Source organism: Pollicipes pollicipes, unplaced genomic scaffold (genome assembly GCF_011947565.3).
Source record: "Pollicipes pollicipes isolate AB1234 unplaced genomic scaffold, Ppol_2.1 Scaffold_4295;HRSCAF=5057_pilon_pilon_pilon, whole genome shotgun sequence".
Taxonomy (NCBI): domain Eukaryota; kingdom Metazoa; phylum Arthropoda; class Thecostraca; order Pollicipedomorpha; family Pollicipedidae; genus Pollicipes; species Pollicipes pollicipes.
Window position 1 is genome coordinate 2327065 of NW_023596461.1, and position 24280 is coordinate 2351344.

At 58.6% G+C, this 24280-nt stretch overlaps 1 protein-coding gene across 1 annotated transcript in view; it reads right to left on the reverse strand.

The window, feature by feature from the left end:
- Positions 1 to 1885: 1885 nt before the first annotated feature.
- Hml (hemolectin) overlaps positions 1886 to 24280 on the reverse strand; it is a 61581-nt gene continuing 39186 nt past the window's right edge. The window contains exons 49-75 of the mRNA XM_037219436.1: positions 23877 to 23995; positions 22916 to 23112; positions 22283 to 22503; positions 21905 to 22023; positions 21321 to 21517; positions 20429 to 20668; positions 19591 to 19689; positions 19062 to 19274; positions 18171 to 18306; positions 17724 to 17898; positions 17038 to 17201; positions 16189 to 16452; positions 15376 to 15626; positions 14731 to 14939; positions 13904 to 14129; positions 13417 to 13573; positions 12710 to 12834; positions 12266 to 12382; positions 9891 to 10092; positions 9358 to 9577; positions 8244 to 8472; positions 7717 to 7857; positions 6490 to 7266; positions 5894 to 6037; positions 4679 to 4949; positions 3576 to 3713; positions 1886 to 3243 (exon numbers count right to left, since the gene is read on the reverse strand). Of these exons, the coding sequence (XP_037075331.1) occupies positions 2786 to 3243; positions 3576 to 3713; positions 4679 to 4949; positions 5894 to 6037; positions 6490 to 7266; positions 7717 to 7857; positions 8244 to 8472; positions 9358 to 9577; positions 9891 to 10092; positions 12266 to 12382; positions 12710 to 12834; positions 13417 to 13573; positions 13904 to 14129; positions 14731 to 14939; positions 15376 to 15626; positions 16189 to 16452; positions 17038 to 17201; positions 17724 to 17898; positions 18171 to 18306; positions 19062 to 19274; positions 19591 to 19689; positions 20429 to 20668; positions 21321 to 21517; positions 21905 to 22023; positions 22283 to 22503; positions 22916 to 23112; positions 23877 to 23995 (5809 nt within the window). The 3' untranslated portion in view covers positions 1886 to 2785. The remainder of the gene's footprint in view (positions 3244 to 3575; positions 3714 to 4678; positions 4950 to 5893; positions 6038 to 6489; positions 7267 to 7716; positions 7858 to 8243; positions 8473 to 9357; positions 9578 to 9890; positions 10093 to 12265; positions 12383 to 12709; positions 12835 to 13416; positions 13574 to 13903; positions 14130 to 14730; positions 14940 to 15375; positions 15627 to 16188; positions 16453 to 17037; positions 17202 to 17723; positions 17899 to 18170; positions 18307 to 19061; positions 19275 to 19590; positions 19690 to 20428; positions 20669 to 21320; positions 21518 to 21904; positions 22024 to 22282; positions 22504 to 22915; positions 23113 to 23876; positions 23996 to 24280) is intronic.

The following is a 24280-nucleotide window of genomic DNA, read 5'->3' on the forward strand; positions in this document are numbered from 1 at the left end:
GCAGCATTTCTTGGATGGTCTGCCAGACATTTCGCAAACGTGTTACCCATACCTGTAGTTTTCCGGAAATTTGTACCAACACAACCCGTCCTCCACTCCCAATCGGCAAGATTGGTTTTACCCAATCTGTGAAATCGCCTAGATGAAACCAATGCGTGCGACCGAGTTCCACTCCAGGAAGAAAACCCACACAAGCTCTTTTACCTGTGCGCGGCCAGGTTCTAAGACAACCGCGCCCGGCCGGAAGACGTTGACTTCCCCGGTGTGAACTCCAACTTATGAGAAATATGAGAAATCCGAAATCCGTAAATCCGTCCGTTTGAGAAAAACTAAGACACTATTGTGAAGGTCTCGTCAAGTCATGAAGAACATATTTTAACTTAAGGTCAAATGTGGAGTCACCAGAGGTCACAAAAGGTAAAAAACGGTCGTTCCGATAGATGCAGTTAAAACCTATGTTTACACGTCAGGACGGGTGTTAATGGGCAAGTTATAAGCGTTAAAACAGTGGGGAGTCCACTCCGGCCATTTCTGTTCACCCACAAGGATCAGGTCATATGAGGTCACTGTTCAAAAACCGTCCACCGGTAGCCTACAAGAACAGTACTTTTTCATAATGTGCTTCAAGTTTACTTTATTAGGTGCAGATGTGGATCAAAAGTATTTCAGACACAACATACCATTTTTGGGTGACCAAGAGGTAATTTGAGGTCAGCTTGGGTCAAATTCGCAAGCCATCTGGCTGAAAAGTGATAACCGGGTCTATGTGACCAGTACATTTGTTTCATGTGGTCAGTAATAGTGTGTTGCATGTCTATACATCTAAAGGAACTCAAAATCGCATAGCTGTCGTCCACAGTATGCATATTCCGTTGGACGCTTGGCAATTCATTTGCAACAAATGAGAGCAAGCAGATTGTTACATGAAGTTATACGTCATCAACTTTATAAGCACGATACGGGGGTGGTTACACCGATCGCACTCGTCCATCTAGCCTTTCCGCTTCTGACGAAACGGGTCACTGAGCTTGGATGACCTTATATGATGTTGCATATTCTCATGTAACCTCAGTATTGTAACCTACCTCAGAATGCATTACAATGATATCACAACTTGTGTCCAGTAGGGTATTCGAATTCTGCGTCCAAAAATACATAATAAAATTGCCGGTTTTAAACTTAGCATGAGTTTTGCAGAAGGCACCCATAGAGGTCGGTCATGACATTGGCCAATACCATGTGCTTTGTGGCCATGTGACCGCTAAGCATGCCAGTTAAGGATCTTTTCCTCACATACACCAGGATTGCACAAAAATGCGTTCACATTGATATTAGTTACACAGAGAAAAAACTAGCATGTTTCGAAAAATTTGAAGTAAAGAGACTCTAGGTGCTGTCATGTTCTGTTACTGAAGCAAGTTTGGACAATGGCAAACGACCCACACAAATGTTACGCTTGGTCAAATTTTTTAGAGGCTGACCTTCTGGACCAGACCTAGGCCACTCATCTTGTTGGATCAAAGCTTCAAATTTGCTCAAAAGACGCCAAATTCATTAATGATCAAGTATTGAAATTCGGTGTTGCTGCGAAAGTTCGTGTTTTTAACCTGAGCTCGAAAAACCACTAGGGATGCCAGCTTCCTCCCGTTCGGGCGCGGGTCAATGCCCGGTCGCACCTTCGACGTCCCATGGTGCGTAGCGTTAAGCTCACTGACTTGAACTTAAGCGATACACATATCTGCCACGTATCAGTACCAGCTTAATACTTCCCGGTTTTGCTGTCGCGCATTGCCAAATCGTCGATTTGTGCTCTGGGTCGTTCAGTATGCCCCCAGATGATACTGGTTGTGCAGGCTCCTGTGTGTGCACATTGCGGACGCGGGCACATCACTGCACTTACACGATTCCCTGGCCTCAAGGCCCACAGCTGTAAAGTACGTAACTTTTTCTGTTTATAGCCATGTACTTTATTGACGTGCACTAGTATGTATCTCCTAGATCCTTACACTTCCAAAGCACTATGTGCAACACAATGCGCAGGTATATCTGAATCCCAGCAATCGTCGTCGAATATTTCGTAGCTGAATTGCACATGTCTCTGTGCGTTCAACCAGCAGCCTGATGACGCCTGCTGGGGTCATTGGACGTTCTTAAATAAATGCTACGCAACATATCTAACGCAAGCATGACACACCACGACATATTCCCTCAAGCAATGTATCATCTCAGGCTATCGCAAGCTACCTTCGGATGCGGATAGCATGAAAGCAAATTGACTTGAACAGAACGGGTGCCTCTTCTTCGAACAACACGTCGCATTTAACACAACACAAATAATTCCAGCGTGCAGACTTACAAACCGCAGGCGGTTGTCACTGGTTCGCTGTAAAGCGACCACCAAAGAGGGCTGACCACTGCCAGTCTTCCGGTCCTCGCGCTCACGGCCGCACCAGGAGCGGCCTGCATTCCTGCCTTAACACAAACCGCGTCGTGTCCCTGGTGAAGCCCGCGCAGGATTCGACCCAAGCTACTCGCCTCTTCTTCCGTGCACGGGAGTCGTGAGTGATGCTCACACGGTTCCTCTCTTCCTAACCCCAACTCGAGTCAACTTCCATGGGCCTGAGCGCACCCCAAGAGCCCGGTGAAAACCACGCACGTCAACGCACTGAAGCGCAGCCCAGCGCGCCTTGGTGGATCCCGGCAGGTACCTGTGGACGCTGGTGAACCCTGGCACACTCGGTGTACCGCAGCAGACGCTGGATCACCCGGGACACAAGCGCGCCGCTCAGTAGATCTCCCCCCTACCGATGTTTTCGTCGGCGGCCGGGCCGGCGCTTTCTGACAGCAGGTCGAAGAAGTCGCTGTCGGAGATTCTGGGCAGCCTGCCGCGGTGCGTCGTGTCCACAAAGCCGACGTCCTTGCCGTTGTCAACGGAGAACGTGGTTTCGGAGCCAGCGTCGCCCCAGGGGAACGCGTCGCCGCCGAAGCCGGCGTCGCCCGTCTGCTGGCTCCACTCCTCGCCCGTCGACTGCTGCCAGAAGGCGCCGGCCGCGCCGCCCAGGCCGGTCGACGAGCTGTCGCACTTGCTGCACGCGCAGCCGTCGGGCACCGTGAACGTGTGGTAGATGGTGCTGGTCTGAGGCCGGCCGAACACGTCGGTGCGCTCGCAGGTCAGCTGCAAGTCCAGCTGGCGGGTGGTGGTCACGCTGCAGCACTTGCAGCCCGACTGGATGCTGGAGGACTCTGCAGACGCAAGCCGCCGTTCAGGGGTAAGTCACGGGCTACGGCCGACCCAGGCTGGCTAGAGCGTGGTGAAAGGAGCAAGAACATGGCTTGTTTTGATGTAGCCTAGCAATTTGCACGGATGCCCGTTACTACGACGAGGCGTAAGGGACAGGGAAGCTGAACTACTTACGCATCATGCAGTTTTTTGCATGTTTAGACCACTTTCGAAATCGCTAGTTTGGTTCAGTTCACTGGTTAGTCTGTTCAACCAGTTATTTTTCATCACATGACAAACTCGTTAGCACTCTCGTTCACACGGACCTCACCCAGGCGCACGACTTTCTTCTCACCTGTGTCGAAGAAGGCTAGCGAGTCGCAGGCGCCCTGACAGCTGATGATTCCAGCAACAGGCCTGACGTTGACGCAGTCGCCTTCCTTGAACATGCCGACCGTTTCGGGGGGCGGCACCACCTTCACGTGGCAGTTATCTGCGGAAGTGGACAGCAGACATCAACTGTCTGGAACTAGGCCACCATCCGGCGCGGAATGCACGAGGCGTTCCTTCCTGCATGTACGTTTGCAAGCGTATTTAATGATGTTGCACGGTCCTTCTGAAGCCACCACTTCATTCATAATTTTCTCAAATGAGTACGAATTCAAGCTCGTTTTTAGAGACAGAGAGTGCTGCATTGCAAAGGAGTCGTCATTCGTTCGTGCATAATTGCACCGACATCCGTGCACTTCGCGATGTAACGTCACACTCGTGCTGACGGCGAGGGCGCCAGGCACTGCTGTCGGTTCACAACCATCACGGACACGCCGCTCCGGCTGTCGCCATCGATCTCCGCCGCGTCTCCGGTTTTCATCCCCCAGTCTCCACCGTGTCTCCGCCGCGTCTCCGCCGCGTCTCCGGTTGTCATCCCCAGTCTCTGCCTCGTCTCCAACTGCCACCCTCGGTCTCAAACGCGTCTCCAGCGGTCGCTCCCCGGTCTCTGCCGTGTCTCAGGCGGTCACCCCCTCCCCCGGTCTCCGCTGCGTCTCCGTCGCGTCTTCAGCTGCCGCCCCCCCCCCCCGCCCCCCCCCCCGATCTCCGCCGCGTCTACGGCTGTCCCCTCGGCCTCCGCCGCATCTACGGCTGTCGCCCCTCCCCTCGGTCTCCGCCGTGTCTCAGGCCGTCGCCCCGCCCCCGGCCTCCGCCGTGTCTCAGGCCGTCGCCCCTCCCCCGGCCTCCGCCGTGTCTCAGACTGTCGCCCCCTCCTCCCCCCGCCCAACGGTCTCCGCCGCGTCTACGGCTGTCCCCTCGGTCTCCGCCGCATCTACGGCTGTCACCCCCCTCCCCCGGCCTCCGCCGTGTCTCAGACTGTCGCCCCCTCCCCCGGTCTCCGCCGCGTCTCAGGCTGTCGCCCCCTCCTCCCCCCGCCCCCCGGTCTCCGCCGCGTCTCTGTCGTCTCACCTGTGCGATTGCAGCGCTGGCAGCAGCCCGTCTCGTCCGTGTACAGGTTCTCGGGCGGGCAGTCGCTGACGTCACGGCACAGGCTGGCCGAGCTCACCACCGTCAGCTGGTCGTCGAAGATGTCGCGCTCGCACCTGTACTCGGTGCATCCGTCGGCAGAGTTCCAGAGGGCGCCCTCGGCCCGCACCACGCCGTTCGCCACGCACGCCGTGCGCTCACAGTGGCCGCAGCATTCGCCCGAGCCGGGCGCCGCCGGCACGTACGTGTGACCCTGCCGGGGGCCATATCGTCAGAGGTGCCCCAACGGACGTTGTAACGTGGTGCTGCCGTGAATGAAGTGCGTGTGACCCTGCCGGGGGCGATATCGTCGGAGATGTCCGAAGGGACGTTGCAACGTTATGCTGTCGTGAATGAAATGTGACCGACGTGGTGCGGTTGAGAAGGGGCGTGGCCGGAATTTGCGACAGAGGACGACGGCTGGGGTTTCTTTTAGAACCGAGTCCCGGTGCAATTATAGCTTCCACGCACTACGAGCAGACTTCGGACGCCACATATGTTAATAAATATAGATCCTAATGTATCAATGGGCTTTCAATATTGGCTTGTCCTGACGACCAAAATAACTGCCTCGTATTGCGAAGGATACATATTCATTCGGCCTCCCGCTACCATGCCACTGCCCTTGATAGTCAAGTATAAAGCCAATATAATTTTCCTGGTCATGAGACTACAAGTTTATATTGCATAGGGTCGTGGCAAACAAAATGCGGCCGAGCCTTACCGAGAGAGGGATGGGGAGGGAAGAGGAATTTTCCCGGCACTACCAGCGTGAGTGACATGAAGGAGGCCACGCAAACGATTTTTAATCGTTAGAACGGTCATACAGAATCATCCCTTCCCAGAGGTAAGCAGCGTGCCAGCACGGGGCAGTTACTCCGCGGTCACATTACTTCTTAGGAAGAGCATTGGTAACCATTCACTCAAAAATACTTCAGCCGGCGTCAAAAGAATGCTACAGCGCACATACGGACCAGCCGACCGGTCTCATTTATCACACCTATCCAGTGGGGCTGCCTGCTAAAGGAAAAAAAGTTTTCCTGTTAAAGGAGTGCGAATTATAGCGCTGTGCCGTAAATGCCACCTCTTTGTGCGCGTGTGTGGTTTTTATTGTTCTTTGTTAACTAAACCATAAGCATTAGTTCGTCGGTCACTCACCAGGCGGCAGTCCTCGACGCATTTCTCGCGGGTGGGCACCTTGACCACGCCCAGCTCCGGGTTGAGGGCACACTCCCAAGTGACGCAGGGGTCCGCGGGCAGGCCGCCGTTCACCTGGGCCCACGTCTCGCCCGGCTGGTGCACCTGCGCGCGGACACGGGCACTCACGGTCAGCTGGAGCAGTGTGGCGCGCGGTGTGCGGAGACGGCCGACAGCAGCCGGGCGGCCGGGATTGAAGAGAGGACAAAAACACCCGTAGAGCACGGAAAACGCCGCGACTATCCGGTATTTCGGATCCATTAGGAAGGACTGTAAGCATTGCCAGTCGCTAAAAATCGTCAAAAGTGACTTCTTTATCAGAAAAGAATATGGAATTCGTAAAAAGCCCGGCTGTGACATTACGCAGATCCACAAGAGAGTTCCTCCATGGTTATCTTAAAAGGGGCTTTTCGAGCACAGAACCGCTCGCATTCGACCGCCCTCCCCCCCCCCCCCCCCAAGCCACAAGCCATGACTCGCCAGCCGCGTCCAGTTGGACCCTCTGGCCGCTGGGCCTTTGACCAGCGACCAGCGAGCAGGTCGCCCTCGGCACTCACCTTGCCGTTATCCCTGCAGGCGACGCGCACGAACGACGCGCAGCACGGGTCGTCGCTGTCCTCATCCTCGCCGTACACATACTGCTGGCGGTCGGCGGCCGTCGGCTCGGGACAGGCCAGCCGCACACACAAGGGCTGATAGCGTGGATCGCCGTCAGGCACCTCGCGGCACGTGCAGTTGTCGCAGAAGCCATCCGACCACACATCGCCGTCGCGCTTCAACACGAAGCCCTCCGTGTCGTCGGCGGTGATGGAACGGATGTCGATGGCCACGTCGAGCCGCACCAGACAGGTGCCGGGCGGCTGGCGGCAATAACTCGGCGGGCAGCAGTCGGCGGCCGTCTCTGGCGGCGTGTGCAACTCAAAGTCGGACGGGCAGTCGGGCGCCTTCGGGCAGCGCGCCGGCTCGCACTCGATCGAGCGCACCGGGCAGCACGTGTCGTTGCGCTCATCGATGCGCTCGCCGACCTTGAGCGCGCGCAGCTCCTCCGTCGGCGGGCACTGGTCGGCCGGCACGCAGGCGCACACCGCCACCGGACAGCCGTTGACGACGATTCGCTGCATGAGCTTGCCCTCGCTGGCTTTGCACGCCGGCTCCACCACGTCCGGGCAGTGGATCGCGGCCGGGGAGGTGGGCGGTGCGACGGTGGTGGTGGTAGTGACGGCCACGAGGCGACATTCGTGACGAGCCGGGCAGCACTCGGTGGCCGTTTCGGACAGCTCGACCACCGTCTCGTCCTCCGCGCAGGCCAGCACCGACTGCGGCGGGCACTCCACCTGCGTCGACGGCACGCGCGGCAGGTCAGCACGACGGCCGTCACAGGGTACCAGCGATCACAGAGGGTCACCATAGACGCAGCGAGGCGAACAGGTAATCAAGAGAGTTCCACAGAGAGGGCACCACAAGTCATTACAGTCGTGACGGTGTGTTTCACAAGGCGGTATGTTGCAAGACAAGATATAGTAGCAATTCCGCATAGGACTTGTTAGTAGCACCGCGAGCGTGATATGTATTTTGGGATGATAGTACAGTGTCACATTTTAAAAGGATGATAAGCAGATCAACAGCGCAGACTCTCCCCGAAATCATGAGGCTGCTATCAATAATTCGAGCGCTGGACACCCCGCCAAGGTCGGTTTATCCACTCTCCATAGCCTCCATGCGCCTGGAAACGCAACGGCTTGTGCGTGCGACCCCGCCACCGAGCCCGGCGTCTGGAGACTGACCGAGGTGCACTGCGAAGAGCCAGACGGCAGGCACTCGCAGCGCGTGCAGTTGTCCGGTCGCCACGAGTCGCCCGGACGATGGCCCAGCTCGTCGCAGAAGTTGCATTGAGTGTCGCTCACGCAAACACCATCTTCGAACACCTGGGGCCAGACCAAGTCAGGTCAGGTCAGGTCACAAGCGCTCGGGCAGGTGGCACACTGCCGAAGTGATGAGAGCGTGGACGATACTGAATTAGCTGTCAAGAGCATAGATCGCTGTCTGAGATGCTGGCTGGGTGCCAGACGGTGCCCGTTCTGTAATCTGTAATCCATTCATTCTGTAATCTCGCAACATGCTTCCCTTAAACGACGCGCAACATGAGCCTTTCCACAAATGTGACACCCTTGTCGGTAACGAACCCTGGTGCAGCACGCGTTCGCGCTCGTCACGCATCACCAGTGTCCTGAGAAAGCTAGGCTGCTATCACCGGGCAGCCAACCGTCCCCGGCCTGCGAGCGCCCTGGAGGCGGCAGCACCTCCCGCTGACCTGTCCCTCGGCGCAGAAGCAGCCGTCCATCTCGAGCAGCGGGCAGTCGCGCTTCTCGCAGCTCCTGAGACAGGTGCCGGAGCACTGGCGGTACTGCATGCTGGGCGGGCACGTCTCGGTCCGGTCACACACACCCTGGGAGCGCCACTGCACACACAGGCCGCGCTCGTAGCAGCGGCGCGCATACAGCTCCAGCTCGTCGCACACGCTGTGCTCGTAGTCGTCACATCTGCCGGGCAGGGCGACAGGGTGACGTCACATGGGACGTGACGCGACAGGCGGGGGGGGGGAGGGGGTCGGCACTGAGCACTGACGGTGACGTCGGTCCGGTGAGAGATGACGGGGGCTCTAATGCGTCGGAATGGAGACAATGCTGAGGTCTCTTCGCGACGCCCACGCTATCCGGGCCCAAGACGGAGGGGGCATGTGACAGGCTTTACATCACTGTTCCATATCAGGTGAGCAGCAGACGGGTGTATCCAGCCTCATTTTGTGCTACAGCGAGCGAGTGTTGGCCAGCACAAGCGCCCATATGTGAGGTGGTCAGGAGCTGGAGCGGCGCGCGTAGACGTGACGCCCAAGGACTGAACGGGGACACAAAAGAAAACCCAGCCGGGGCACGGAAGAAGAGCATCGGGTTCTAAAGTGGGGGACGGCAGCACACCAGGATAACATCTCAACATGGCCGCGAATTTTCAGCGACGCTGTGGCCAACCACGCTCAGACGTGATCAGGGAAACAGTAGACCAACAGAGCACGGCCCGTGATCAGGGAGACAACAGGCGCAGACGATCAGAAAGGAGCCTATGGACGCATCAGCGGACAAGTGCAGGGCCTGGTCAGGAACATGGCAGGCGGTACAATGGCGAACACTGGTGGGCGTTACGCAGTAGTTGACTTCCGGGAGAAATCGCCGGAAGTGTGCATGCCATGGTGACAGAACGCCTCCATCGGGAGAAAGCATTGACCGCATTGACGTAAGCGGGGGCCGGTGGCCAATACCGAGCTGTCTAGCCTGCTCTGTTTAGTCTGTCTTACCCTGTTCGACACGCCAGACGAAGCAGCCGTCAGAAGGCGGGACCAGCGCCACCGAAGCCCTGGTCTCATCACTCACGTGCGTCTCTGACAAGCGGCGACGAATGGCGCAGGGTCCTCCAGCAGGTGGCACGAGCCAAACAGCGCTTCGTCCAGCATCTTTTGACACGTGTCCTGCTCGGCCGGCGGCGGCACGCACGCGGCCACCTCCTCCACGCACGACGCCGGGTCCTCGGAGTCCAGCAGCCAAAGCACGGGATGTGACGCCGCTTCGTCTTCGGCGTTGCCATCACAGTTGCCTGGCAATGGAGCAGACGGCATTACGCACCGCCCTTGCGGCTCAGGGATGGTCCGAGAACCAGGTGGTGGGTCTTCAGAACACCCGGGAGTAGCCATACGCTCATGTGGTGCGGGACATGGTTGGGGGTCCCGATGGCTGGTTGACTGTCTCATTGTATAGCATGCTCTACACATTGTTGTCGTGGGCGGGAGCTTGACCTTGAGAGGTCAGGTTTTTTTGACGGACGCTAGCTCGGGACACAGGGCGGGACATCGGGTGACGCACACACGTCACCCCAAGCTGCTGCCGCGGCCGACGCCGGCACCACTCACCGCACACGCCGTTGACGCTGCCGCCGTACACCTTGGACGGCATGCGGACGGAGAGGGCGCCAGAGTCGGGGCGCAGGCTGATCTCCAGATGAAGCTTCGCCACGGTCAGCAGCACGGAGCCGCGTGGCGGCTGGGACAGCGAGCCCCAGTCGTACTCGTGGTAGAAGCCCTCCACCATGGCGCCGTTCACGAACACCTCCACCTGCCGGCAGCACGCAGCACAGCCGGTTTAGGTGTCTGTCGGGATCTGTCGCACAGCTTGCTGCATCGGGCTCTTACCTTCCAGTCATTATTTCCAGTGGAAATATTGCACGGAAGCCCTAAAAAAGTATTTTGCGAATTGGAGAACGCACAAGTGAATGCAGCTCACAGCTTACTTGCAGCAGTCAATGCAGAAAGCTCCTACTTACCTCTTTCCGGAGCAAAAGAGCATCTCTACCGGGTCACCTGAGAACATGCGTTCCTACCTGCTCCGGGTTTGCTCAGCGCCCCGCGTCCGGTTCTGCTGGCACCTGACGGACCGTAGCGGGCTGACTGTACCTGCGGCCCGGCGCCGGAGCGCAGACCGGCAAAGCTTCTGGCCGCCGGCGCCACCAGCGGCAGCGGCTGCAGGTCCGCTGGCTTCTCCAGCGCAGCGGTCTTCTCTAGGGCGGCGGGGGTGGCCCGCCCGCCGGCTTCATCGCGCGGGATGGTGGGCGCGGCGGGCGAAAGCGTCGAGCCCGCCGCCTGGTCAGCGGCTGGCAGCTGCATCCGGCGGCGGCTTACCGCAGACCTCAGCCGCGTCCGGCTGGACCTCGGCCCGACGCCGCCGGCCGGCAGCGCCGCCGCGGTCGCCGCTGTGGTCTGCGGCTGCGTCGGTGCCGGCGCCGGCCTCTCCGTCGTCGGTGGCGGCGGCGGCGTAGCGGGGACGGTCGGCCTGTCCGTGGTCGGGGCTGTCGGGGACGCAGTGGCGCGCGTCGTCGACAGGGTCCGCCGCTGGCTGGCGCCCACTGTAGCGGCTGTCACGCGAGGCGAGGGCTCCGTCGCCGCCTGGTGCGCGGCCTCGTGTTGGTCCTCATACGTCTCCTCCTCGCCCTCGGCCTCTGTCAAACTCAGAATGCCTTCAATCTCGTCCTCGTAACGCCGCGCGAGGCGGAGCAGCGCCACGGCGCCCCTCGCCTGGTTACGCTTGTCGATCTCGAGCACGCGGGCGAACGCGCGCGACACGGGCTCGTCTGGCCGGTACCGAGAGTAGCGGTCCAGCGCGCCGGCGATCTCCTGCAGTCGGTCGACCGTCAGAGTCTCCGGCTGAGGCAGCCCGCTGCGCAGCGCCGGGCTGACCCGCGTCGGCGCCGGAGTCGGCGCCGGAGTCGTGGTCAGCGTCGGCGGTGCCGCCGTGGTCGGCTGCGGGGCCAAACTCTTCTGCAGCTTGCGTAGCCGAGTCATGAAGCGTGTCATGCGAGCCGCCAGTCGGAAGGGCACGGGTCGCCCACGGTCCTCCAGCCGGCCTATCTTGCGCTGCAAGCGTGAGATCTTCTTGCGCAAGCCGGCGATGTCCTGGTCGTCGACGGCCGCGCGTTTCCTGCGGAGAGTCCTGGTTGCGTCCCGCCTCTGGGGTTTGGACATGGAAGAGAGATAGAGAAAGGAAGGGATGTCAGTTACTCCATAAGACTCGGTGTTGGAGATGGTCGCTTGTCCAGTAATAGCTCGGAAGGCTTGACGGCCACTTGTCGTCAGCTTATTTAGTGCAGCGTGTTGAGCTTGAAAAAGCATGTGTAGGATTTGGCGAGAGAGGAGGGAAACAGAGGCGGGACTTCCCCAGCTTACCCTCAAAAGGCTCCAAAGCCTGACGGAGTCCAGCGCCCGACACCGGAGAGCCACACTCACTCACCTTCACTCGCCACGCACGCCCATGTTATCGCTCCCAGGCCGAGCACACGCCACCAAGCAGCCCCTAGGCATGACGCAGGAGCGGCGCAGGTCCGATCCCCGACGGCTCTGGTCTTCAAGGAGAGGGTTGAGTGATGGCCAGGAGTGCGGTGGCGAGGACTATGGATGCGCCGTCACGGCCCCAGTGTCCCGCCAGGCACCGGCTGCCGCCCGGTGTTCACCACCTGCCAGCCACCATCAGCGGCATTCCCAAGCCACAGACCGCACGCAAAGCCGCTCTTCGCTGCACGAGCCGCGCCACACTGCCTGCACTTCGCACGACCACAAATTCGAAGCATCGTTTGTTGCCTCGATATGACATGATCTGTGGCCGATCTCTATACACATGTGCGTGGTGGGCTCATCAAAAGGTACAAAAAAAAGAACGGCGGCGGAAGCTCCTCATCGCCACACAGCCGCTGCGCCATTCGGCTGCGGCCGCGGTGCCGGACAGCGGGGGCACGCACCAGCTGGCCGGAGCGCTTCATCAGCACCACGTTGCCGTCCCACTCCACGCGCACGTCGTCGGTGCAGGTGACCTCGCGGGCGTACGACGTCAGACAGTTGCCGTTGTCCACGAAGACCTGCGAAGGTCGTGGTGGCTCGTCAGACACATCGCTGGGGTGACATCGAAACGCGGAAGGTGTACGCCACGCTCGCTCGCCAAGTATTGCAATGCCAAGTGCAACAACGGCCAACAGCCAAGCCAACAGCCAACAACAGACTGTTAAGTCCCAAAAAGTGTTGCATTGTGAACTTTGGCGAGTTTTTTTTGTCATGGCAGTCTGCACCTTAGCCACTCACAGGAGCTGGAACGTGACAATCACGACAAGCTGGTAGAATCGCACCTAGCTCGCTGCAGAAAGATGAACAAGCGAATAAAAAGACTGCAACAAGGTGGCTGCACTTGCCATGAAGTTGAATTTGCCGTTGGGCTCTTGCCGGCCGGCGGCCAGGTAGGTGCAGTTGGTGTTGAGGGTGCGCTCCTCTTTGTCAAATGAGTCGAACTGGCCGTCAGGATACACACCGCACTGGCCTGGGTCGGAGAGGCGGTCGTCATCCGTGCGCGGTGAAAGTCTGTTGCGTGGTTCAGAGTGTCACAACGGTGACAGTCCGGCAACAGTGAGTAGATGGGAGAGGCAGAACATGTGAGCGTGAGAAAGAAAAAGAGAAAGGAAGAAGAAGGGAGGTAGAGAGAGAGAGAGAGAGAGAGAGAGAGAGAGAGAGAGAGAGAGAGAGAGAGAGAGAGAGAGAGAGAGAGAGAGAGAGAGAGAGAGAGAGAGAGAGAGAGAGAGAGAGAGAGAGAGAGAGAGAGAGAGAGAGAGAGAGAGAGAGAGAGAGAGGAGAGAGAGAGAGAGAGAGAGAGAGAGGAGGTGGAGTAAACATACATGCATTTAAGCAAGCTAGTGATGTACATACATAGGGAAGTCGGTAGGAAGGTGGAAGAAAGCGATGAAGTTGAACTGGTTTAATTAAGATAAAGTCGGCAGTGGCTGAATGAGTGGATGGCTGCGAGCACGTGAGTGGGTGAGTGGGTGCGTGGGTACGCAGCTGAGTAAGTAAAAGAGCACGTCAGCGAGTGAGCGCGAAAAAAGACCAGCACACCGAGGTCACTCACAGTCGCGGCAGTCGACGGGGTCGACGCAGCGGTCGTCGCGCCGGACCTGACCGTCGGGGCAGTAGCAGCCCTGGAAGCACATGTCGGGCAGCACGTCGCAGGGAGCCAGCTGGTCGCAGCTGGGCTCGCAGGTCGGCCGGTAGCAGTCCCGGTACACCTGCCGGACAGTGGGCCGAGGCGGCGTCAGCGTCGCCAGCCGTCGCGCACAGTGGTGCCCGCCGCCTCTGGCGATGGAGACGTAGCGCTGCACCTGGCCAGGGGCGTCGGGGAAGAGCGGTCCCAACGTCGCCGGGAGCCGGCATGATCGGCTTGGCAAGCGGATTTCGTAACGCGCTGCCACGGTCAGAGTCCAGGGCGCGCCCGCCAGTCCATCCGTACGTCATCCGCAGTCAGACTGTCGGTGGAGCCGGCAAAGGCCAGTCCGGCATTCCCATCACGTCTCGCACTCGACCGCCGTCCGCGTCCACCAGACCGGCGCGGCACCCACCTCGCCGGGCGGGCACTGCGAGGGGCACTGGTGCTCGGTGCGCCACGAGCTGAGCTCCACCGACGGGTCCAGGCTGAGACACTCGGTGATGTAGGTGGTGAGAGCGGCGCAGCGACATTCGTCCGGGTCTTTGCCAGCGTCCAGGCAGGCGCACGACGTTTCCAGGCAGGAGGAGATGAACGAGTCCGGTCCCACGGTCGAGTGGCACAGCGAGAACGGCGACAGCCTACCGTCGGAGATCGGCACCGACATCAATGATGCAGCTAGGCACACGTCAGCAGGGGTGAGCAGAGGTCGTCAGAGGTTAGGAAAGGTCAGAATAAGTAAGTAGGAATCTGCCGAGGGCAGAAAAGGTCAGTCAGCAGACGTGAATGGAGGTCGTCAGATATCATCAGAGTTGAACAGGTGTCATCATGGACAATTAAAGGCTAGGAGATGTCAGAGGAGGTCAGTGGAGGTCAATAAAGGCCATGTGACATCGATAGAGATCAGCAGAGTTCAGCACAGATTAACAAAGATGATCAAGTATCAGGAAGTCATGCAGGCTAGATGATGGCAAGGATACGCCAAAACAGCCATGCGGAATTAAGTTCAGTCTTTTCAGCCCAACACAATTTCCTCTTTTATCTAATTCCAATCATGCTTGCTCTAATCTTCCAGGATCAGTCGACATAAAGTGACGCATTCCGGTCTGGCACAACACCGGGATACTCTAACAATGTCGCTGAAGCCGAAGTGGCAACAGCGGCCCTAAACTGCTGCTGCTCAGCGTTCCCCGCATGCACGCGCGCCACAGGCGAGCCAGAAGCCTGACGCTCAGTACACACCTAATCTTCTGGCAGAGTGAGAAGGCCTCCTTGGCGTGCTGGCAGGTCTCGGGCTCGCAGCTCTGCGGCCGGTCCATCAGCGCCCAGCTGTCGCCGAACTCGACGGTCGAGCCGGCCAGCTCACCGGCTGGCGTCTGCTTGTCGTTGTACTTGTTGCCGTCGAAGTCGCCGCACAGACCGCGCACCGAGCCGTAGTGCTTGTTGTTGATCTGTCGGTGGAGGTGGTGTGTGAGGCGTCCACTGGTGGAACTCGAGGTGGTGTCAAGCTGTCGCCCTTGTTGCGAGAGACGTGTCCCCGGTCATGAACCTTTCCATAGTGACGTACGCTGTTAGGGCATTGGTAATGCTCACTTTGGAGGCAAAGACAGAAGAGAAAGCCTGCCTTAGTCTCAGTGATGTTTAATCTAACAAATTTAGTTCAACACCGAACATGAAGTTTAAAAAAGATGCTGGACTTATTCCTGCTTAAAGGCAGAGCACGCATCAGCCCTGGCAGATCAAGACATGCTCCACGTCACGTTTCTACTGCATTGCCATGACGTGCCACTCCCACGTGGGTTACGCTCAACCGAAAAACACGGTGAAAGTCGACAACAGCGGCAAGTCATGCGGAGAATCGCATCAGTGTCTCGATCAAATGCTCACCCCAACTACGACGTTGCCGATATTGTTGACGAGCACGGCGAAGCCAATGTCCGGCGCGTTGAAGAGAATGGTGGAGCCGGTGGTGGAGATCTTGAATGTGTTGACCTTGGAGCGCAGCGCGCTCGCCTGCTTCAGGCTGTAGGTGAAGCCGCCATACTCGACGCCAGCGCCAGGCACGATAGTGACCAGCTCTCCCAGCGTGGTGATCCGAACCACGCGCCGGCACTCGGTGCCAGCACACTCCCTGTGCACTGCGGCGGGACGGGACGCACTCAGACCTCTCTCAGGGAGGCGGCACAGGCTCCCAGCGTTCAGCGGCTTTGCCTACCCACTTCGATGCGGGAAAATGAAGACCTCACCAGCCGGCGAGCATAGGATGCAACATGCGTCTATTCATTTACGTACGTGAAAATGTAGATTTCCCTCTGCAGTGAACGGTGCGCACACAGGCCTATGGCATGCGTGAATTCATCATTTGGAAAAGGGAATTCTTCAAGTGCAAGTTCATGACAGTGTATGTGATGTATTAAGCCCTCAGGTCAATATTTTGCGACAATTATGCCATGATCAGATCTGAGATTACTCTTGTGAGAAAACATACAGGGACTGCATTTCTCATAGCTTTCGTGCATGGCAGCATAGTTAACACATTCTCGTATCATATTCAGCAGATATAAATTATGCCACCAACAAGCAAACGTCATGTTTTGGGGTCGGAAGCGTTTTGTTAACCCAGGTCAGTTGGAGGAGCTCTGCAGTGAGTGAGCACCTGGCATAGAGGTGCTCGTCGGCCGCCCCAGGCTAGTCACTCACCCGTCACCTCCCAGAGACCCTCCTCCTTGAGCAGTGTGTGGTGGCAGATCTGGTACTTGTACTCGACGTCGTCGAACGTGTTGAAGGTGTTGCCCTTGAGCGTGCAGTACTGCGGCAGGATGGGTGGCTGGGTAGGCTCCGGCGGCGGCTCAGTCGCCTCTGGCTCCCGACACTCGTCACCCTCGTCGTCGGGGCACTGCTTCACACCGTCACACCACTTCTCCTCCTCGAGGCAGGTGCGGCTCGTGGGACAGATGCGCGTGCCTGCAGACACAGACGACGCAAGGCGGTTATTGGCAGCCCCGCTGTGGACCAGAGGGCTGGTGCTATCGGCTGGAAAAGGTAGCACGAGAAACGAAGGCTCAGAGACTTGACACTCTTTTGATCATACTGTCCAGCTAAGCTGCGCGTTGTCGGCCAATTTACGTTGGTGTCACCTTCTTTCAATTTGTCCTGCAATCAACATTTTGAAACATTTTCGCAAAGCTGGAAAAATCTGGGAAGATCCCAACACCATGGGCCAGCAGACCAAACAGATATCTTCATCGTGGGCTCGAGACTTCCCCACAGCCATTGACCAACTTCCCGCCAACCCCCTCGTGGAAAGGTACGGCTATGGGTGACGGACTCGTGGAAAGGTACGGCTCTGGGTGACGGACTCGTGGAGAGGTACGGCTCTGGGTGGCGGACTCGCGAAGAGGTACGGCTCTGGGTGACGGACTCGCGGAGAGGTACGGCTCTGGGTGACGGACTCGCGGAGAGGTACGGCTCTGGGTGACGGACTCGTGGAGAGGTACGGCTCTGGGTGACGGATTCGTGGAGAGGTACGGATCTGGGTGACGGACTCACCCTCCTCGCATGGGTTGCACTGGCAGTCGCAACTGTCGGAGAGGTGCGCCACCAGATCGCCTCCACACGGCGGGCAGGTCTTGCGCTCGCACACCCGTTCGCCCCTCAACTTGCAGATACACTCCTGGCAGTCGGTCAGGTCGAAGACCGAGCTCACCTCGTACCTGCGCGCATGGGGAGCGGGCTGGAGGCGACTGGATATTTGCAGCAGCCCACCTAGCGAGACTAAACGCAAACGACGAGATGGGGTCATTGCGGCGCATCGGGGAAAGACGACGCGTCAAACTCCACACTGCGATGCACATGCTATTGACAATTTAACTGGGGCTAGGGTGTAGTTTTACTATTCAGTTGGAGGGACCCAGACCCAACTGGGCTTCAGCACCCCCTCCCCCCTCCTCCAACGATGAGACGACAGTGGGTCAAATCCGGGAGTGATATTCTAGCGTGTTTGGGCGTGGAGGCTTATTCACTGACCAGACCCCTCCCCCCCCCCCCCCCCCCCCCCCCACCCCTAGACACATTTTGTGGAACTACGTCCCTGCCTCGGGCGTGTACTACACATGCCTGGTGTGTGTTCAACAGTGGTGTGCGGGTCTGCTGCGCCATGTGCTGCGCCACGCCGCGCCGCGCAGCGCCGCGCCTCGCCGCGAGGCTGCCCGATCGCCACGCCGAGCCCCACTCACGCGCGGCCGTTGTAGAAGCAGGGACAGAGCGTGGGCCCGTCCAGGCAGGCCGTGCCGTTCCACCAGGTGTCGGCTTCGCACTGCTCGCAGCCGGCCATCTCGGAGAGCGGCAGGTCGTCGCAGGCCTGGCACTCGCGGATCGGCTCCGGCCCCTCGGTCGTGGTCGTGACCTCGGCTGGGGGCGGGCCAGCCGTCAGCCACGCTGCACGGGCGGCTTGCGCGTCCGGCCACCGCGCGGGACGCTGGGACAACGTCCAGGGCTACGGAGGTCACACTGACGGACTGAGCCTTATGCTATCACCGCTGATGAATATCTAAGAGCTGTTCGAGACCGTCAGAGGGGCTGAACTAGTCACACCGTGTGAGCGTGTCAAACATATTACAGGCCAAGCGCGCTGGTGTCGTTGTGGAGCTGGAGCCGAGCCTTTGCAGTGGCGTGTTACTCACGGTATGGGTGGTAGCATCCGAGGATCTCTAGCTTGGAGCCGATGCCGTCGTCCGACCATGTCTCGGGCATTATCTCTATGTACTGGGCGTTCACCGGCTGGTCGAATACATTCTGCATAGGCTTAAGCGCCGTCCTCTGAGAACCCGGCCGTGTGCCGCGTCAGGGCGAGGAGACAAGGGCCACGGAGTACCCACCGTTTGAGAACCAGGGCCCTCTGCCGCGTCAGGGCGAAGAGACAAGGGCCACGGAGTACCCACCGTCTGAGAACCAGGGCCCTCTGCCGCGTCCGGGCAAGGAGGCGAGGGTCATGAAGCACACGTCGTCCGAGAACCAGGGCCGTGTGCCGCGTCAGGGCGAGGAGACAAGGGCCACGGAGTGCCCACCGTCTGAGAACCAGGGCCCTCTGCCGCGTCCGGGCAAGGAGGCAAGGGCCATGGAGCACACGTCGTCTGAGGACCAGGGCCTTCTGCCGCGTCAGGGCGAGGAGACAAGGGCCACGGAGCAAACACCGTCTGACAACCAGGACCGCCTGTCGCGTCAGGGCAATGAGGCAAGGGCCAGAGGGCACATACCGTCTGAGAACCAGAGCTGTCTACCTCGTCAGGACGAGGAGGCAACGGTTAGGAAGCACGCACTGCCCCGAAGGCAGCTCGTCACACGTTGAAACGTAAGCGATGCAAATATTTTTGCGCTCAGAGAATGCATGAAACGCTCCATCTGTAACTTAGGCTCGGGTTTCGTCACGAGTTAGCACGTCAAAGGCCTGTGGTCCTTGTCTAATAACGCCGGCTATCTATGTCGCCCAACATCGCAGTTCCAAGTACGCCGGCTTCAGAAGGCCCGTCATGTCGAACCAACCGACCGCTGCCGCTTGCCCCAGCGCCACCCACCTCCGTGTGGCCGGGGAACACCTTCACCCGCCCGCTCTTGTTGTACACCCAGATCCAGTTGATGCCGTCCTGGGAGTACCGCACGCGGTACGAGCCGATGTAGCGCGTCTGGTCGGGCTGCAGGGTGCCCGGGTAGCCGGGCACCGGCTCGCCCTTCACCAGCACGCCGGTGGTGATGACGGCGTCCAGCACGCGCTCGTCACTGAAGTTGATCTGTCGCCAGGGAGAGCGTCTGAGGCGGAGCGCAGGGGCGGACGGAGCACCGCCGCCTCACACGAGAGAGACAGAAGGCCGAGGTAGGGAATGGCCAGTGCGCGACTTGATTATGGTGGGGCAGGCAACCAGGTAGTTTTTCTCTGTTATCGGCAGTGGAACAACATCGCCAGTTGTATTGGTATAGTGGGGACACACGATTCCCAATATGATACTGAGCTGCAATGGCCCGACAAATTCCCCTGTGCGAACTGTTGTTGCGGGCACAACACCGCCCATGCCCACAATGTCGTATTTACACCCACGGGTGGCTTACCCTGATGAACTGTTTGTTGTTGGACTGTTTCGGAATCCAGCCGGCGGATCCCGGTCTCACCGCAGATGCACCGTGATCTTCGGAGATTTGTGACGACACCTGAGGATCAACACAACGCGGGATCAAATCGATGAGCATGACAGGCGTTACAAGCGCGCCGGATGGTGACGTCATTTAATCCGCTCCGGACTTCCATGTACCCGCGCAAATTGAGATGACTGCTAAATGGGGGTGTGCATCGCTGCATAAGCCGCTATCAAGACGATATGTTTGCCGACTCCCAAGACCCAGCTCATTTATATGGGGATAATGCTGTCCCGGCACAACAACGTCAGTGAGTGTGAATCAGAGAGCGGCGACGCGGGGACACTGTGTAAGCCCACTGGCATGCAAATGATAGCTGTCAACGGTCAAACAGGGTCTAACTGGTCGGTCAGCGCACAGTGCTAAATGCACGCCTAGTAAACCGGTTAAGTCCGGTCTGACAAGGATGCCAGGGAAAAGGCATCCGACGGGCTGGACCAGCGCAACTTAAAAGGTGGGTTCAGGCTATACGCGGCACGCGCCGCTAGCAAAGGTTCCGGGTCCAAAACTACCCATCTAAGCCGTGCAAAGCATTCGTGCATTACAGGCATGTCTTTAAACATTGCCGCCGGCGCCGTTCACATGGACGAGGACAGGTCTCACCGTGCCCGACTTGCAGGTCCTCGGCGGGTGCACCTGGATCAGCGAGCAGAGTTCGCCTGCTCACAACTCTTACCGCGCACGATCTTCAGGTACCGGTCTTCCTGCCGGTACCTGAAGCCGGCCCACCTGCCGGTACTTGAATCGGGCGTACCTGGACCAGTGAGTTGTGCAGCAGGCCGTTCTCGATGCCCATGGGCTCCATGCAGCGCGGCGGAGGCGTTGGCTCGGTGGGCGGCGGCGTCGTGGCGCGGCTGCAGCCGAACAGCTCGAGCTTGAGCGCGATCCGCAAGTGCCAGTCGAGCGGGTGCAGCCGCAGGTAGCGTCCCTCCACCGGCACCGGCAGCGTGACCCGGCCCGGCTCCTCGCCCAACGGGTCGGCCGCCACGAGCCTCTGCCGGTCACGGCGCGCCGTCAGACGCAGTGCAGTCAGGTGCAGCGGACACGGCCATGGACGGACGGAGCTGGGCCGCCGACGGCGGAGCTGGGCCCGCCGACGGACGGAGCTGGGCCCGCCGACGGACGGAGCTGGGCCCGCCGACGGACGGAGCTGGGCCCGCCGACGGACGGAGCTGGGCCGCCGACGGACGGAGCTGGGCCCGCCGACGGACGGGGCTGGGCCCGCCGACGGACGGAGCTGGGCCCGCCGATGGACGGAGCCAAGGCAACCGCAGTCAGTCATCAGCCAGGGGCAAGCATCAGGGGTCAAGAAAACAAAAGCGATGACGGGAACGCTAGCGGTAAAAACAGCTGGAGCGCACCCGGAACGAAAAGTGCTCGTATGGCATATATCTGTACCGAGTCTCGATTTTAAAGTGATCGTACGGCATGTATCTGTACCGAGTCTCGAGTTTAAAGTGCTCGTATGGCATATATCTGTAGCGGGTCTCGAGTTTAAAGTGCTCGTATGGCATATATCTGTAGCGAGTCTCGAGTTCAAAGCCCATCACGTGCATCAGCACAGCTGCAGCCATATGCGACAGTTTGTGCGCGATAACCTGCGGAGCCACCGGAACAAGATGCGTTGGATGGCATCAGGCACTGACCGCCGGCTGCGACATCTGGTTGACGGCGTAGCTGTAGACCTTCCCGTCCAAGCTGTAGAGCAGCTCAAACTCGGTGACGCTGGAGGAAACGGCCTTGTTGCCACGAACGATCAGGGCATAGACGGGCTGTACGCTGCCCAGGTCCACCTGTAGGAACTGGTTCTGGTCGCTGCTCTTCGCCACCCACGACCGCAGCTCTGGAACACGACCAAGGCGCTGCCAACCACGGCATGCTTTCATACAACGACTGTGTTATGAACTAGTTATATTCGGGGCACATTTGATGTCGTGCAATGTAATCTGTAAAGATTTTGAGTGGTGACCACAGCTGTGTACCAATGATCTAAAATGTGCATTTAGAGCTGCATTGCGGAAGTGTCTGTAAGTTCAACCATTATAATGTTTACCACAACCAATTTGAGTGATCACCATCACCAGCAATAATTGTGAGTCCAAAAGCACAGAGATGATGTTCGTCCTTTTGGACCTATGGACTTTTGGATTCACCTGGGGATATTAAAGGACATGCGCAAACAACGGGCACATCAGTCGACCACGATGCCCTTATGGGATCAGTCACTCACTGTCATCGGGCTTGGCACGGATCTTGGCGTAACGTGCCGCCATCTCGGGGCTGACGATGGAGGAAGCAGTGATGCTGCTGTCCGGCAGGGGCTGGTTACCGTTCAGAAGGCGAACGTACCTGTCGGACGTCAAAAACGTCAACAGAGAAACGGGAAGCTGCCAGTATCAGAAGCTGACATTATGAATCCTGCAACGTTGCTCAGCTGATCTGAAATTGTGACGATAACGTTCAATCCTTCAACAAACGTCATCCGACAATCGATTGTAAGTCCGATTGCTCGTCAACAGATATGCGTCCACTAAATGATTACACACGATGCCATACACCGCGGCGGGTCAGCGCCCTCCCCCCCCCCCCCCCCCGTCGTCGCACTGACTGTTCCTCATCGCAGTGCGGTGGTGGCTCCACCGTGGAGACGGTGACGGGAAGAGGTGTGGTGGTCGGCGGCAGTGTGGCGACACCGCAGCCGTACACCTCCAGCTTGACTGCGATGCGCTGCTGCCAGCTGCGTGGCACTAGCCGCACATAACGCGCCGTCATCGGCGTCGGTAGGATGACGGGCGCCGCCTCGTTCAGGGGCGAGATGGAAGTCAGCTCCTGCAGGGAGTGGGGGGGGGGGGGGGGGGTGATCAGGTGGCAGTGCGATGCTGCGCGGCCAGAGTGGCTTCAGCTCACGAGAGAATCCCGTTCGGAGATAATGTCGTTATAAACGCAGGTGAATAGGAAGAGCAGATATCGCAGACTTTTGATTGCACCTCCTTTGCAGTGCCAAGGCAGTGTCTTAAGGGGACGTACCACCGGGGAGCATTTCGCTGATAGGCAGTCGCGCTAAGCCGTTTGTCTCAAAACGAACGGACAATTCCAAGGTTTCGAATGAATGTAATCAAGAGAAACATGGGACAGGCCCACTGTCCTCTATCGGTCCGACAACGCTCCGCGCACAGATAGCAGCACACACCACAAGCCTCGTTGCGCCCGGGACGGCCAGCCCCCTCCTCTCTCCGCTCACCTGGGGGTGCCCCTGCGCGTCCGTCAGCGGCCGCAGCTCGCCGTCTTCGGCTCTGAACCACAGCTCGAAGGCGACCACGGCCGACTTGAGCAGTTTGCTGCCGGCCAGCTTGACAGCGTAGACGGGCTGCTCGGAGCCGAGGTCCACCTGAAGGTACTGCTCCTGGTTGTCGGAGGCCGGCAGCCAGAAGCGGGCCGCTGTGGAGAGGGGAGGAGGGTCGGGGTGCGAGGGTGACGAGCGGCTCGGGCCAACCACGTCATCGGCGCGGCAGATTTGACGTCCAGTCCTGAAGGGAGGGGTCAACCCGATGGCTGTCCGTGCACAGGTCATGATGTAACGGAGGTTAAGCTGCGATTAAAACGAGACACAGTGTTGATACAGCCTCGGAACAACAAGCAAGCACATATGCACAAAACGGACACGATGGTGGTGAAACGCTACGATGGAGATGGCTAACGCTCAGCGTGTGTGTGCCCAGCGTGGGACATGTTATATATGTATGGCTACCTTGACAAGTTTTAAAAATCTGTTCTACATTAACACAAACACGCATCGCTTAGAGGAACTGACCTTTCGAGAAATCTTCCAACTTTTGTTGTCCTTCGAGCAATCAAAAGATCACTATTCACAAAGCTAGACTTTCAATCCAATACATCACACGCGCACATACATGCCAGAAATATGGTCATTGCTTTTGTGCTCTACCATGAGGTAATGGCATAAGATGCGCAAGAAACTTACAACGTCAGGTGTCACACGCCTCCCATTTGGTTCGTGTTAACGCCAAAACTTCACGGAAATATTGTTGTCCACAGAAAATTCCGGTGAAAGGATATGCAGCGCATCAGGACAGCACGGCACAATGTTCTTCAGATCTGACTCAGAAAAGATGTGTTTGCAGTCCCAATGCCTGAAACCTTGCCCAACTAGACGATGCCACCCCGACCGGAAGCCGTCTTACCATCTTGGGGCTGTTCGGTGATCCTGGCGTTGGAGGGTCTCCCCTCCGGCCCCGCCGTAGAAGAGGATGAAAAGCTGGAGTCTGGCAGTGGCTCATCACCATTCACGAGCGGCACGAACCTGCGGCCGAGGGAGCCCGCACTGGTGAGGAACAGACCACTGAGAGCCGCCTGAGGTCGGCCCCCAACAGCTGCAAGGGACGAAGGCACGAGGCACGGAGAACACGAAGGAATGAACGGCGGAGAAGGCAGGCTGATGGCCAGCAGGCGACGGAAGACAAGGGACGGCATTGCTAAAACAAGTACCTGGGAGAGGGCCCGGGGGTTATGACCGGAACCGGAAAGCCTGCTTCTGATGATGCGGAAGGCGAAACGTAGATCGACGAATGACCAGCAATGCTTTGTC